Source organism: Lissotriton vulgaris, chromosome 1_1, assembly GCF_964263255.1.
Source record: "Lissotriton vulgaris chromosome 1_1, aLisVul1.2, whole genome shotgun sequence".
In the NCBI taxonomy this organism is placed as follows: Eukaryota; Metazoa; Chordata; class Amphibia; order Caudata; family Salamandridae; genus Lissotriton; species Lissotriton vulgaris.
This window is the reverse complement of record NC_141685.1, coordinates 14,453,161-14,468,411: the sequence shown is the minus strand read 5'-3', so window position 1 is coordinate 14,468,411 and position 15,251 is coordinate 14,453,161. Positions and strand designations below refer to the sequence as shown.

Below are 15,251 nucleotides of genomic sequence, written 5' to 3'. Positions count from 1 at the left end.
CTTGAGGAGGTCTCTGCATCCATGAGTTTCCCTAGCGCCATCCCCGTGTAGTTCCTGTGACCAGGAGCCTGCTTTCTCCTTATCTGCTGCCCTGTTCGGTCTCTGACCCTTTATAAACAAGAGGCATGTGAACTCGCACTGAAGCCCCGTCCATTTGGCCCCACCACACATACTAGCGCTATGAAATGTATTCCCGCCCTTTCCCCACTATGATGGACAGCTTACTCAAGGGACCTCAGAGCCTTTTGGCGCAGTGGGGCTCCGAGGTCCCTTGACCACAAAGTGCCATGGAAACTCTGCTGCACTCTGCAGACTTCCGCTAGTGGCAGAGTTTGTTAAGTTGCACTGTGCTCACTGATTTTTTGTGCCAGGAGTTGAACCCCCACTGTAAAATCATAACGAACAGCACTACGCGCCGTGCCAGAGGGCGCTGCTGCTTTCTGCCGCTCTAATTGATATTCTAATGGCAGCTTCATCAGCGAGAATGGCAGATTGCTGTGACCTCCTGCAATGAGAAATCTCGCCAGGAGGAGGTCTAGCACATTATCTTTTCTCACAAGCGCTCGCCACCTTATCGTTGGCGACCCGCTTGAGAAAAGAACTCCGTTCTGCAAGGAGTTTTTTGGAACAACTCCACGGGCAAAACTTTGCGAGCTCCGCCGGCAAAGCGGAATTCTTCACCCAACCTAAGTTTTGAGGCAGTAGTCTGTTGAACAAACTCCTAACTAAGCCCTATGTCTGCAATAAGTGTTGTAGAAGAAGTGAGATCCATGGCCTTGTGAGTATGAAGCAGTTATCTGACTTCCGATGAACCCCACAGACTGAGTGTTCAGCCAGAGGGCAGTAGGGGGGCTGAAGGACAGGAAATTAGGAAAACTTGAATATGAGAAATATGGAAAGGTAGAAATACCGCATCACCTGTGGATAACTGACACCTCCTCCCGCTCTGCCAAATGCCCATCCAGTCACAAAGTGGCATCCGGGGCCCCAAACGGACAACATCATGCCAGATGCCATGTAATGTTGGAAAAGGGGGGAAAAGAGTAATATGCACACATCTGCTGCAGGGATATGTCAAATAAATTATTGGTTGCGATGGATTACCTATAAATACTAAATGACTGATATTGTTGAATATTAAATTATATGAATCAACGTTTGTTTGCCTGATCTACGCTTATAATGTAAAGGATGGGCCTTACATTGAACCCCTCGCTCTGTTTTACACAAAAGCCCCGGAAGGAGCTGCATCTTACAGAACTTTATCTACTTTAGGAAGAACTAAAGACTTGCTTTTTAAAGTTGTCTTCCAGGGCCAGAACCGTGCTCTGTAAGCTGCACTAGTTTCAGGGAGATGGACAGATGCTATGGCGATAGGAAACCCCCCTCAACCCACAATAATGTTCCAATCTTCCAGGTTAGAAGAAATCAGAAATGCTTGAACCAAGGGATCTGTTGAAAGTGTCAAAGGTGACTTATGAACAGCGAGTAAAGACAGGAGTTGGTATTTGAGATGATCTTAAGTGAATAGGAAAGAAACGAGAAGAAGTGTGTAAATGGAGTTACTTTTGTTGTATACTTCGTAAAGAGGTACTGGAAATTTTACAGCCCAGCCTGACCCATCTCTTTATCTAAACTCTACTGTTGTTTAAATGAAATCTTGACCATATGTGTCTATATTAAGCTATACCTCTAGCACTTGGGTGCTCTGTGAACGCCCTTACTTTGCTCAGTTACTCTGTGAATACTGGTAAATCACCTCCTTTTCAGACATTAATAAGATGTCACCTGATCAACAGAACTGTTAGTTAAATATCTGTGTGTGATGAAATATTCCTTGCTAAGTTTCAAAGGCGGTAAAGAAGAAGGGTGAGATTTCCTAAGATTTTTTGCCATGTTTGCGTCACAAAAGTGGCACTAAACAGCGCAAAATCTTTTTTTCCTACTTTTCTTTCCAGCAAATAACTTTGCACCATAGTGGCCTGCCGAGGGTGATTCATGGGTGTTTCCGTGCAACCACCCATGATTTCTCACGCTAAACACAATTTACCAAATACAGTAGATTGGGTTCAGAGTGAGAAAACTGCACCCTGTTAAACTAGGCACAAGGAAGGGGAAATCCTTTCATTTCTCCTTCCTTTTCTGACTTTGCATGCGTGCTGTACTGTGCAACACGCATACCAAGTGGGAAAAGCTTTTCCTCATGTCTAAGCATAGTATTTTGGACTCACACACAGCCTAGCGCTCTGGTGCTAAGGTGTGTGCATGGTGCAGGGCCACTGTGATCAGTAACGACGCAAGGGAAAGGAAAGGAGAGAGCCATATCTCCTGTTCTCTTCCTGTCACGCCACGCAGCGCCGCTTTGCAGGGGGTAGGGCTGCGCTGCATTGCATGGATATTTGGTAAATCTCCCCCGAAATGTCTTTTACAACCAGTGAAACATTTTGAATTCTCATTCATTTATGTTTCAATTTAGTAATTTTAAATATCTTTACATCCAACAGAAAACAAGCCTTGAATGTGTGAAATGACCATCAATAATGAAGGGAATGCTGTAAATCTTCAATAATAGCAGAAATATTGAGCTACAGTATTCAGGAAAACACCAGCACAGTCGGCGACAGAGGAACCTGCACACAAACTGACAGATCCCGGATGAAGCCTCAAGGGCAGTTCAGTGATTGTAAGAGTCTGAGCTGTGCACCTCAATGCCACAAGACGAAGACATGTCCTTAGACAAATTAAGGCAACAATAACAAACTGCCTCCTGTATAAACATGTGTTCAACATCAAATTTGATCAGGGGATCGGTATGATGTGATTACCGCAGTGCTCTGTTTTCTAAAATAACGACAAGCCATCATTCCATGCTTTAGGTGAATTGTAAACTCTTTCCGGCCAAACCACAGTAACCAGAGAAGAGCACAACAGAGCGGAGCCAGACAACTGACGGGTAAAGAAAAGAGGAGTTCTTTTATCTACAATACAACAGACTGTCCCAATTTGCACCGGCCAAAAGGAAGATATACCTTTACCCGCAAATGTGCATAGCCATAATCCAATCTAATGGCACAATCGCATACAAAGATACCTTCTACGTATTAGGAGTGTGGCAAATATTTGGTGGCTATCGAAATTTATTGTTAAAAAAGATCAAACATGCAAAATACTGCACACATATGAAGTGTGTGAGAAAAACACAAGTGCTTTTTCAGCCATGTTGGCCCATCAGGAAATACAGTCATGGGATGTAGACAAATATATCCACAACCCACAGACACTAACCAAGAAAGAAGAATCATACACATGCAGCAAGAGCTTTAGTTTGACATCACTACTCAAGCTTCATCAGCAAACCTACACAGGGAAAAAGCCATTCAAGTGCAGTGAATGTGTCAAGAGCTTTAGTAGGTTATCAGAACTACAAAGACACCAACGAACACACACAGGGGAAAAGCCATTCAAGTGCAGTGAATGTGCAAAGTGCTTTAGTCAGTATTCAAGCCTTCAAAGTCATCAGCGAACACACACGGGGGAAAAACAATTCAAGTGTAGTGAATGTGCAAAGAGATTTAGTCATTCATCAAACCTACAAAGACATCAGCGAACACACACAGGAGAAAAACTATTCAAGTGCAGTGAATGTGTGAAGAGCTTCAGTCGATTATCATACCTAAAAAGTCATCAGCGAACACACACGGGGGAAACACCATTCAAGTGCAATGAATGTGTTAAGAGCTTTAGTGAGTTATCAAACCTTCAAACACATCAGCGAATACACACAGGGGAAAAGCCATTTAAATGCAGTGAATGTGTGAAGAGCTTCAGTCGATTATCATACCTAAAAAGTCATCAGCGAACACACACGGGGGAAACCCCATTCAAGTGCAATGAATGTGTTAAGAGCTTTAGTGAGTTATCAAACCTTCAAACACATCAGCGAATACACACAGGGGAAAAACCATTCCAGTGCAGTGAATGTGCAAAGTGCTTTAGTGAGTTATCAAGCCTTCAAAGACATCAGCAAACACACACAGGAGAAAAGCCATTCAAGTGTAGTGAATGTGCAAAGTGCTTTAGTCAATTATCAGCCCTACAAACACATAGGCGAAAACACACAGGGGAAAAACCATTCAAGTGCAGTGAATGTGCAAAGTGCTTTAGTCAGTTATCAAGCCTTCAAACACATCAGCGAATACACACAGGGGAAAAACCCTATCATTGTAGTGAATGTGCAAAGTGCTTTAGTCAGTTATCACATCTTCAAAGACATAATCAAACACACACAGAGGAAAAGCCATTACAGTGCAATGAATGTGGGAAGAGCTTTAGTCGATTAAAAGAGCTACAAAGTCATCAGCGAACCCACACAGGGGAAAAACCATTCAAGTGCACTGAATGTGCAAAGTGCTTTAGTGAGTTATTAAGCCTTCAAATACATCAGCGAACTCACACAGGAGAAAAACCATTCAAGTGCAATGAATGTGGGAAGAGCTTTAGTCGATTATCAAAGCTACAAAGTCATCAGCGGACACACACAGGAGAAAAACCCTTCATGTGCTGTGAATGTGCAAAGTGCTTTAGTCAGTTATCACACCTTCAAAGACATCAGCGAACACACACAGGAGAAAAGCCATTTAAATGCAGTGAATGTGTGAAGAGCTTTAGTCGATTAGATCACCTACAAAAACATCAGCGAACACACTCTGAGGAAAAAAAATAGCAGTGCAGTGAATGTATAAAGAGCTTTTGTCAATTTTCAATCCCACACAGCCCTTAGTGAATACACTCCTTCATTTAACTCACATGAAAATAATCCTAGAGATGCAGAGATTCCGGAAAGAACTTAAGAACATCAAAAATAATATTGACCCATTTAAGGACATAGACAAGAGCAGAACAGTGCAGTTATTGTGAGAGGAATGAATTAGTGAAAAAGATAACATTCAAATTATGTGGGACATTGAAATACCAGATGATAGAAGATTGGACTAGCAGTAAAGAAGAAAAACAGATAACAGTATTCTCATAATTTTTATAAGTGTTTGTTTCCAGTGATTGTTCTCTTCCGCACACATAGCAAAGTGACATGAGGCACCAGGATACACAGTGGAAGACAAGCACAATGTGGACTAAAAGAAAAGAAACATTCTTGATTTTTAGTTGGTGAAGAAGAGATACAAAGAAAAACATTCCATCGCACCTGATCTCACTACCTGTAAAAGCAACACTGAACAATACTGGGACTAACAGCGGTATTTTCAGCTAACTTGTCGGATTAATGATAAAACCTATAAACCCAACACATCCAGAGTGGACATGTTGTCAGGGCTCTGGAGATGGAAGCTTCATTGGTAAAATGCATATATTACTATTAACAAATGTCACTGCAGTGTATGTAATGAATTAAAGCGAAGCGCAGGTGTTCAAGAAATAACCTATTTCTAGGTATAAAAGAGCACATACCTTGTTTTTAAGTAAGGTTTGCTGCATCTTTTACACACTGTTATCGGTTGATGGATAAGCTCGTGCCTTGGGCCTTATAACTAGGTGTGACCCGTGCTCCTCTCTGACTTCGCTCTCCCTATTCATTTTGTGACTTGCCAAACTCTACTTTTTAGAAGAATTGAGCCACTGTAAGCAGCAGACTGTGTTTGAAGAATGTGATGAAATAGCGAAATCCCACATCAAAAGCATATATGTGCCAGGACAATCAGTTGCACTCCCAGCATCTCATCTTCAACATTTGATGGTCCCATGTCCTCAAATGTTCTGAAGGATTTGTCGTATGAATGCCAGAAGTGGCAGTGACATTCATGAAGCTAACGCTAACAGGAGTGTGTGGGAGATAGACGGGGAGAGATAAAGAGAGCGAGAGAGACAAAGAAAGAGGGAGAAAAAGAGAGAAATGGAAGGAGGGGTAATGGCACGTTATTTGTACTCACCTCAAAATAGAAAAAGCAGCCAAATACATGCCAATGAGTGACATCACAAGAGAAACGGGCTGAACACCTGTGAATTTATGTTTATTTTTAATACCTATAGACACGTGTCATGCCAATAAACAGGGCACAAGGAAGGAAAATAGTGAAGGAGCCCATTACATATGCAAATCACAGTGACGTCATATGTAATGATGTCACAAGAAGTGATGTCAGGCCCTTATAAAAATTTTCACGTGAAAGGTTGACGGCATGTTTTAAAAACAAAAACAAGAAATATAAAATAATGTAAAAATAAGTTTTTGATTTCAGTTTTTATACATCATGTGTTTTTCCCACTATTAGTTTGTAACTAAACTCGGAAATGACTGAAAGTGTAAATATTTTAAACAGATATGTGGAACTTGGAAATTACATTTTTAAGCAGTTTTCAGCGAATAAATAAAATGTGCTTTTAATTTGCGTTTTTTTCCTGACGTTATTCTTTATCCAGCCCCTAAGCCCCAAAGTGTTTCACATTTACAATGTATTAAGCAATAGAAGGGCTAATTTTGTCAAGTTCTCTGTTCCTCTCTTGCGCCACTCACACAAACAAACCCTCAGAGGCCTGTGTCTGCAGTGCTGGGGCACAGAGTAACAATTTCCAGTTGCAGGCTAAGGAGCTAGGTGGAACTGACTCCCGTTTCTAGATAATAGTGGAGGGACCCCTTCAAACTGTGGCTACCCCCCGTCTTGTGCCCTGCTGATAAAGTAATAGTGAATTTGAGTAATTTATGATGAATTGAAATCAGAGAAAGAGAAGAAGAGTGCGAGGTGCAGGATATATTAAAGAAAATGAAAAAGAGAGACACAAGACTTTACCCTGTTCTGTGTACAAGCACTTTACGTAAACAAGTTGTGCTGTGCGTTGTGAACAGGCTGTCACCCCCTCTGTATGCAAATGAGCTTCTGTGGCCAGACACCCCAGGCTCCCATCTCTTTCAGCCCGGATGATAATGTGAGCACTGTAAGGTAATCACAAACTAGGGATATATTGAGAAACAATCAGCTTCCAAGTCACACAGCTGTGGTTATGTAGTTCTTTATTAGTTCTTTTCAGTTTATTTTAATTTGCAGCAATTCTCCAGGTTACTTTTTCTCAGTATATCGCTCTTTGCGCTCCATCAGTTAAACATGAGGTTTGATGTGGGTTTTGTCCACACACTGGTGTAGGATGGACCTTCTCAAGGTAAAAGGCGCTGTAATACGAATAAAAAATCAGACATATATGAAATTGTTTGTAAACAAATATGTGCCTTTCAGTTATCAGGCACCACCAGACTCACATCTACACATGTGATTGAGCACCAGACTAAAGTGACTCCTCCCTGTATAAATATGTGTCATCAGTAATCGGGCTGATGGTTTCGCTGATGCACACAGCAAATAAAGTTTCTGGGATTGCGCACATTGGTCTAAATTTTAATTGCTGAAGTTTCACGCAGTTTCGCTGATACGCACAGCGTATAAGGCTTGTGGATATTGCGCACTGCAAGCGGATCACTGAAGTTTACCCTTAAGTAGTAACTAAGTCAAAACATAGCACGTACATCATACAAAATGTCACTGCCCCTCCCTTCTTGTTGACATCTCCAGGAGTTTCTTCTCTCTCGTGCCTGAAGTGAAAGAAGGTTTTCACACATTATGCTCATGTCTGTGGCATTTCCTTAATCGCAGACAGGAAAGCCTCATGGTTAATGCATTGTTTGTGCTCTGAGGGACGAGAATTCTTTGAACACCTTCCTGAACTCTCTGATAGTGACTCTGACACTCTTAATGAATACGAGATCTGCTTCAAAAAGTTGGACTTGCACCACCTCCCCAAAGTGAGTACAGTCCTTGAATGATATCACTTTGGGAAAAGGATGCAAAGGCAGGATGAGTCGGTCGAACAGTACATAATTACCTTGTGCAAATTGGCTTCCACGTGCAACTCCCCAAAGTGAGTACTGTCCTTCAAGCGTTCCCGTTTCGGTGGGCAATCCATTGTGGTTAAAGCAGCAATTGCTTGGAATTCCCTTCCTTTGATTCTCCGCTCCAATCCGAACTATGTGCTTTTTAAAAAAGCACTTAAGACCCATCTGTTCAAACTGGCGTATTAATGTTCGTCCTCTCCTCCTCTAACTTCTGCCTCTAGCATTGATACCTTTGCGCCAGGATTCTCTAGTAGTAATTGAGCGCGCTATAAAATCCCATATAACATAACATATCACTTCGGGAGAAGGATGCAAAGGCAGGATGAGTCGGTCAAACAGTACCTGACTACCTTGCGCACATTGGCTTCCAAGTGCAATTTTGGTGCAGCTTAGAGGAGCGGTTAAGATATCAGTTCATGTTGGGATGCGCCCTCGACAAAACGAGAGACGTCCTGTGGCAAAAAGAAAAGCCATTGCTTCAAGAAGTGCTGACCATAGCTAAAAGTCACTAGCATTCAAAAGCGTGTGTTGATATTATACCCAAAGACAGTTCAGGTGAAAAAAGGAGAACAATAATGTCAAGGTGGTGGTGGATAGATTAGTTGAACCCAAATTGAGCACCACTTCAAAGCCCTTTAACACAAAGAATTTTCAGGTGAAGTGCTTCAGGTGTGGCAACCCTGGCCATATGGCCAACTTTAAAGACCGCCCAGGCAGGAAACCCATGTGAAAAACTTGTGAGAGAAAAGGTCACGTCTCAAAGAGCTGCCGAACGGGCAACAAGCATAAAAAAGTCAGGGAAGTTGAACTTTATGAAGAAGAATTGGAAGGAATCAATATTCTCCCAGTCACAGGGAACGCTTGTGACGGCCCTCAGGAGCTAGTTTTGATCAATGATGCTCCCGTGGCCCCCGGGGCCAAGATACCCCTAGTCCCCAAAACATTTTATGAGCGTAATCTGCTGGGCAAAGCCCCCCTGTTGAAGCCAGACATTAGACCAATAGGTTAAGGTGGGGTGACTATTGAGTTGCTGTGTTATTTCTGGGGCACAATTGACTTCAAAGGGAAAACCTATGTCTTGATGAAGCAGGACTCGCTCATAAGTTGGTCCCTTCAACGTGATCTACATATCTGCCTTGATCCTAATGAGAATCCCTCTGACTGCCTAAAGGAATTACCACCAGTTAGGGTTGTTAGTAATGCTAATCGAGATTGGATCAAGGAATTCCCTGAGGTCTTTGCTGGTGAGCTGGGTGTGTCTCAAAAACGATGTGCATCGGATGAAGGTCAAATCTAACGTTGTTCCAAAAACAGCTAAGGTTAGGAATGCACGTCTGTTAGTAAGGTGGAGCATGAAAGTTGAATTAGACAATCTCTTATCCAAGTGCATCATTCAAGAAGTTGAAGCAACGGAGTGGGTCTCTCCTGTTGTTATGGCCTGCAAAGCCAATGGGGAAGCCAGGCTCTGTGTCGGCTCGAGGGAGCTCAACAAAGCAGTTATTGTATTACCCTTTACCCAACATAACTAAAATGCTGGGTTCTCTTGAGGGGGCAAGGCATTTTTCATCCTTGGACTTGACCTCCTCCTATCACCAGGCTGGGCTTCACTCCTCTTCAGAACATTCAGAACATTCACTCCTCTCCCTAGGACCTTACATCTTTTGTAACACCCTTTGCTACCTTTGCTACCTTTAAATTTCTAAGAATGCCTTTTGGACTGATTTCTGCAGCCTCAGTTTTTCAGAGGGCGATGAAGGGCATTCTTGGAAACCTTCAGGGTCTCAAGGTGTACCAAGATGATGTGCTCATCTTTGGTGTGGATCTTGAGGAGCATGATGGGAGGCTGAAAACAGTATTAAAGAAGTTACGTGATGCTGACCTCACCCTTATTGCTGACAAGTGCAAATTTGATGTCAAAGAATTAGAGTATCTAGGGCATTTTGTGTCTGCTGCAGGCATCAAACCCAAAGACTCAATGGTAAACACCCTTTGTAATTTGCGCACCCCTTTAAACCAAGAAGAGTTTGTAAAGTTTCTGGGCATGGCTGAATTTTATCGCAAATTTGTTCTAAACTTTGCAGGGAAACCTCTTGTTTGAGGTCTCTCCTCCAGAAGGGAAGCACATTAGTTTGGTCTAAGGGCTGTGAGGAAGAGTTTGAGTGCATTAAGAAACATCTGAATGAAGCACCTTGTCTAGGAAGGTTTGACCCCACAAAGGTATCTTATCTCGTGACTGATACCAGCACAAAGGAGTTAGGGGCAGTTCTTTTGCAGAAGGTTGATATGGAGGATAAAACAATTCTTTTTGTCTCTAGGCCCTTGAGGGAGGCTGAATGCAACTATTCTGTTGTGAAATAAGAAGCGCTGGGAGTTTTCTGGATGGTGCCAAGCTGAGAAAGGTTTTGTGGGGGGGAAAGATTCAGAATTTTTACTGACTACAAACCTCTTAGGGAGGTCTTCTCCAAGAAAGGCATTGACTTTGTCTCTCATAGGATACTGAAGTTGGTTGTTGCTCTATAAGAATTTGACTTTGACATCTCATACTTACCTGGTTCCATATTATCCTGTCAGTCTGTCTCTCAAGGCTCGGGGTGAGGAGTGTGAAACAACAGATGATGTTAAGTGGTTTGGAGGTGAAGAACTGGAGGAAGGAATTAATGTGTGTGTGATGAGTGAAGGGTTGATTTCTGAGAGTGAGTGGAGGGAACATCAGATGATCGATTTAGACTCGCAGAAAGTCCTAACCATGGTCACAGGTGGCTTTTGGCATGTTAGGGAAGATCTGGCGGTGGTGGATGGTCTCTTCATGCGTGGTCGGACTCGTAAGTTGTTTGCACTCCTTGCACTTAGACATAAACTAGTAAAGAGTGCTCACGCCTCGCACATGGCAATTGCCAAGACAAAGGAAAAGATCAGGGAAGCATATTGGTGGGCTGCCAAGGATGTACATGTAGAGAGGTTGGTGCGTGAATGGGCTGAATGTGCGTATTGAAGTCCAGGACGCAACCCATGGTTTTTAGGGAACAGGCTACTGGTCCTGTTAGTCTTAAAATCCCTATTTGCGTAATGCTTCCTGTCACATGACGTCATAAGTATGTTAGGTTAGCATTGTGTGGCTAAACAGATACAATTCACATTTCATGTTGTACAACCCACTGAGCTATCTGAGTAATGAGTAGGCCCCTATGTATACTTGTGACTCCATTAGCTATTGAAGTTCCTATTAGGTTGCTTTAACTAGGCCCGAAGTAGGCCGCAAAATGTTCACGTCGCTTGCTTCAGCAGAATACTGCATTTCGTTATTATTTTCTGTCTGCCTTTCCAAGGCCACTTTCTAATGTACTGATGAATAAGCCATTCTGTGTGTATGTTTATCTGTAGGGAGGTTTCTGCTCCCACGTTAAGGAGATGTTGAGATCCAGCTCCATGGAATGGAATGCTGTTTTTAGGTCTCCAAAGACCAAGAATAGCGGGGAGTTTCCAGCGACACATACTTCAATCAGATCATGTACAACCTCCGAGCCTGGTTCATTCTACTTTGGCCTTTTCAGAATCTGGTCTGAAAGGTAGAGAGAACATTATTCTCCTCTGTCCAGGTCTCGAGTCGTGACTGTAAGTGTTTCCCGAAGATTTTCCTGATGTTGTCTAATTGGGAAATTAGCCGATAGTTGGAGGGGTCGTCCCTCCCACCTTTCTTGTGAATCGGCACAGTTATGGAAGACGTGCATGATTCTGGAACCACACCAAGAGTCATTACAGTGTTAAATAACGCAGTTAAAGACCCTGAAGCACTGAACGCCTGAACTGGCCCTCCCCCCTCACCTCTGAATCCATGCAATAACGCTTAGTGAAGGTGTGGAGGAGGGACGCCCATGTCACAGCACAGTAAATCTCATCCACAGGAACACCCCTGACAAGTGCTGATGCGGAGGACTCTGCTCTGGGGGACTGAGCGCAGATTACCTCAGTCAGTTCCTTGGTGATGCACAAGATGATGCAATGAAATAGGGCCCTCTTCTGGGCAGAGGTGCCCTTCTTGCAGCCTCTACAGTCCACACGTAAGGTCAGCATAAAGAAAGACTTCCTTTTGGTGCTCTTACTGATGTGATCTCGCCTTCTTTGAGGGTAGAAGGGGGAAGGGTGACAGATCCCCTCAGATGGAAAGAGGTCACCACCTTGGGAAGGAGAGGGGATGTAGTTCTGAGGAATAATTTCTCCAAGAAGAAGCATGTGAAGGGCGGCCGCACGCTCAGTGCCTGTAACTTATTGATGTGCCGCAACGAAAGGATGCTATAAAGAGAACAAAGGTATGCCCAAACTGCTAGACCAGGAACATGGGGGAACAGCAGATAACAAGTAACAACGCTTCACTGTAGACTGATTTCTGAAAAATACCAACTCGATAACTGTGGATGCCGCCGCTCTCCACGAGCGGTCCATTAACCAGAAATGTACAGTTTTACCATTTGCGGACACGACTTCGACAATTTGGAAAATACATTTGAAAAGAAACGATAGAAGAATCCCACTTGATTCCATTTATTCACAGGAATTTATCATGAGACCACCATGAGCCAGAGCAGATCACTCCCCCATAGGATCATGAGACCACCATGAGCCAGGCCAGATTATCCCCCCACCGTAGGATCATGAGGCCACCAAGAGCCAGACCACCCATAGGGTCATGAGACCACCATGAGCCAGACCAGATTACCCACCCGTAGGATCATGAGACCACCATGAGCCAGACCAGATTACCCACCCGTAGGATCATGAGACCCCCATGAGCCAGACCAGATTACCCCCGTAGGATCATGAGACCACCATGAGCCAGGCCAGATTACCCACCCATAGGATCATGAGACCACCATGAGCCAGACCAGATTACCCACCCGTAGGATCATGAGACCACCATGAGCCAGACCAGATTACCCACCCGTAGGATCATGAGACCACCATGAGCCAGACCAGATTACCCCCGTAGGATCATGAGACCACCATGAGCCAGGCCAGATTACCCACCCATAGGATCATGAGACCACCATGAGCCAGACCAGATTACCCACCCGTAGGATCATGAGACCACCATGAGCCAGACCAGATTACCCACCCGTAGGATCATGAGACCACCATGAGCCAGACCAGATTATCCCCCCACCGTAGGATCATGAGACCACCAAGAGCCAGGCCAGATTACCCCCCCATCCGTAGGATCATGAGACCACCATGTGCCAGAGCAGATTACCGCCACCCGTATGATCATGAGCCCTCAATAGCGTTTGAGCGAGAAGCAACAGCTAAGACGCAGACATTCGCTGTATCAGAAGTCCACAGTGGCGGGTCGAGGAGATGTGGTCATGCAGTGACTCGTGCGTATTCTCTTCCACTAGCATTCTCTTTTCTGTGTTTTCTTTCCTTTCATTCTTCTCATTCCTGGCTATTTTTCTTCTTCCCCTCACCACACCCGATGGCCCTAAATTCTTTCATTTATCAACCAAGCGATAAGATGTTGATTAGAGCTTAATTTCAGCCGGTGGTCGCAGGTGGAGCCCATCAGCACTCTCCTTCTGGGGCATGCACGTATTCTTCCTCATCAGAATTTGACACATAACAAGGGAGTGAAAAACAAGCGAGTGGGAAGAAAGAGGAAGAGAAAGATGAAAAAATTGCCAAAGGGAGAAAGCAGGGACCTGCAGGTGTGAGATAAAGGAGGCAAGAATGCCTGGGGTGGATTAAAGACCCACAAGGTGGAATCAAGAGTGAAATAAAGGAGCCAGGAGTGTCTGGTGGTGGATTAAAGAGCCACGAGGTGGAATCAAGAGTGAGATAAAGGAGCCGGGAGTGTCTGGGGGTGGATTAAAGAGCCACTAGGTGGAATCAAGAGTGAGATAAAGGAGCCAGGAGTGTCTGAGGGTGGATTAAAGAGCCATCAGGTTGAATCAAGAGTGAGATAACGGAGCAGAGAGTGTCTGGGGGTGGATTAAAGAGCCATGAGGTTGAATCAAGAGTGAGATAACGGAGCAGAAAGTGTCTGTGGTGGATTAAAGAGCCATGAGGTGGAATCAAGACTGAGATAAAGGAGCAGGAGTGTCTGGGGTGGATTAAAGAGCCACGAGGTGGAATCAAGAGTGAGATAAAGGAGCGGGAGTGTCAGGGGTGTATTAAAGAGCCACGAGGTGTAATCAAGAGTGAGATAAAGGAGCGGGAGTGTCTGGGGGTGGATTAAAGAGCCACAAGGTGGAATCAAGAGTGAGATAAAGGAGCCGGGAGTGTCTGGGGTGGATTAAAGAGCCACAAGGTGGAATCAAGAGTGAGATAAAGAAGCCAGGAGTGTTTGGGGGTGGATTAAAGAGCCATGAGGTGGGATAAAAACTGAGATAAAGGAGCAAAGAGTGTCTGGGGGTGGATTAAAGAGGCATGAGGTAGAATCAAGGGTGAGATAAAGGAGCAGGAGTGTCTGGGGGTGGATTAAAGAGCCAGGAGGTGGAATCAAGATTGAGATAAAGGAGCCGGGAGTGTCTGGGGTGGATTAAAGAGCCAGGAGGTGGAATCAAGAGTGAGATAAAGGAGCAGGAGTGTCTGGAGGTGAATTAAAGAGCCACGAGGTGAAATCAAGAGTGAGATAAAGGAGCCGAGAGTGGCAGGGGGTGGATTACAGAGCCATGAGGTGGAATCAAGAGTGAGATAAAGGAGCGAGAGTGTCTTGGGTGGATTAAAGAGCCACGAGGTGGAATCAAGAGTGAGATAAAGGAGCCAAGAGTGTCTGGGCGTGGATTAAAGAGCTATGAGGTGGAATCAAGACTGCGCAGTCTTGGTTTCCAGCACGCGACTTTCAATAGCGCCGGCTGTGGGCTTCTGAGCACAATTTCGGGCCCGGCTCTCATTCTTTTACAAATCAAGCACCGGATGTAGTAGTGTACAGTGCAGGGCAGCAGGATCCTGCAGCAGCAGAGAGTTGCCCCTCCCCAGACTCCTGGACATTACTTCTGCTGAGGGGGGAGGAGAGATAGGAGGGGGATTATTAGGACAAGATAAAGTGACACCTCCACTCCAGTGGTACTGATATAGGACTCTGCCTCCGCGCGGTCCTTGCTACCCGGGCGGGACTGGGAACAAGCAGCGACCCTGGCAAAAATTCTCTCTGCAGCTACTTGTGCAATCTCTCTCTCTCTGTCCACCCACCCACCCAATTATTCATTCATCCATCCATCTATCCATCCATCCATCCATCCATCCATCCATCCACCTATTCATCCATCCATCCATCCACCTATCCATCCATCCAACTATTCCTCCATCCATCAATCCACCCACCCACCCACCTATCCATCCATCCATCCACCGATCCATCCAT

The 15,251-nt window shown here is 44.5% G+C and overlaps 1 protein-coding gene across 1 annotated transcript in view; it reads left to right on the top strand.

Annotated features, from left to right (window-relative positions):
* The first annotated feature begins 2,510 nt into the window (after positions 1-2,510).
* LOC147736966 (uncharacterized) overlaps positions 2,511-15,251 on the top strand; it is a 158,749-nt gene continuing 146,008 nt past the window's right edge. Inside the window, exon 1 of the mRNA XM_086954249.1 lies at positions 2,511-4,706. Coding sequence (XP_086810375.1) covers positions 3,218-4,706 — 1,489 coding nt within the window. The 5' untranslated portion in view covers positions 2,511-3,217. The remainder of the gene's footprint in view (positions 4,707-15,251) is intronic.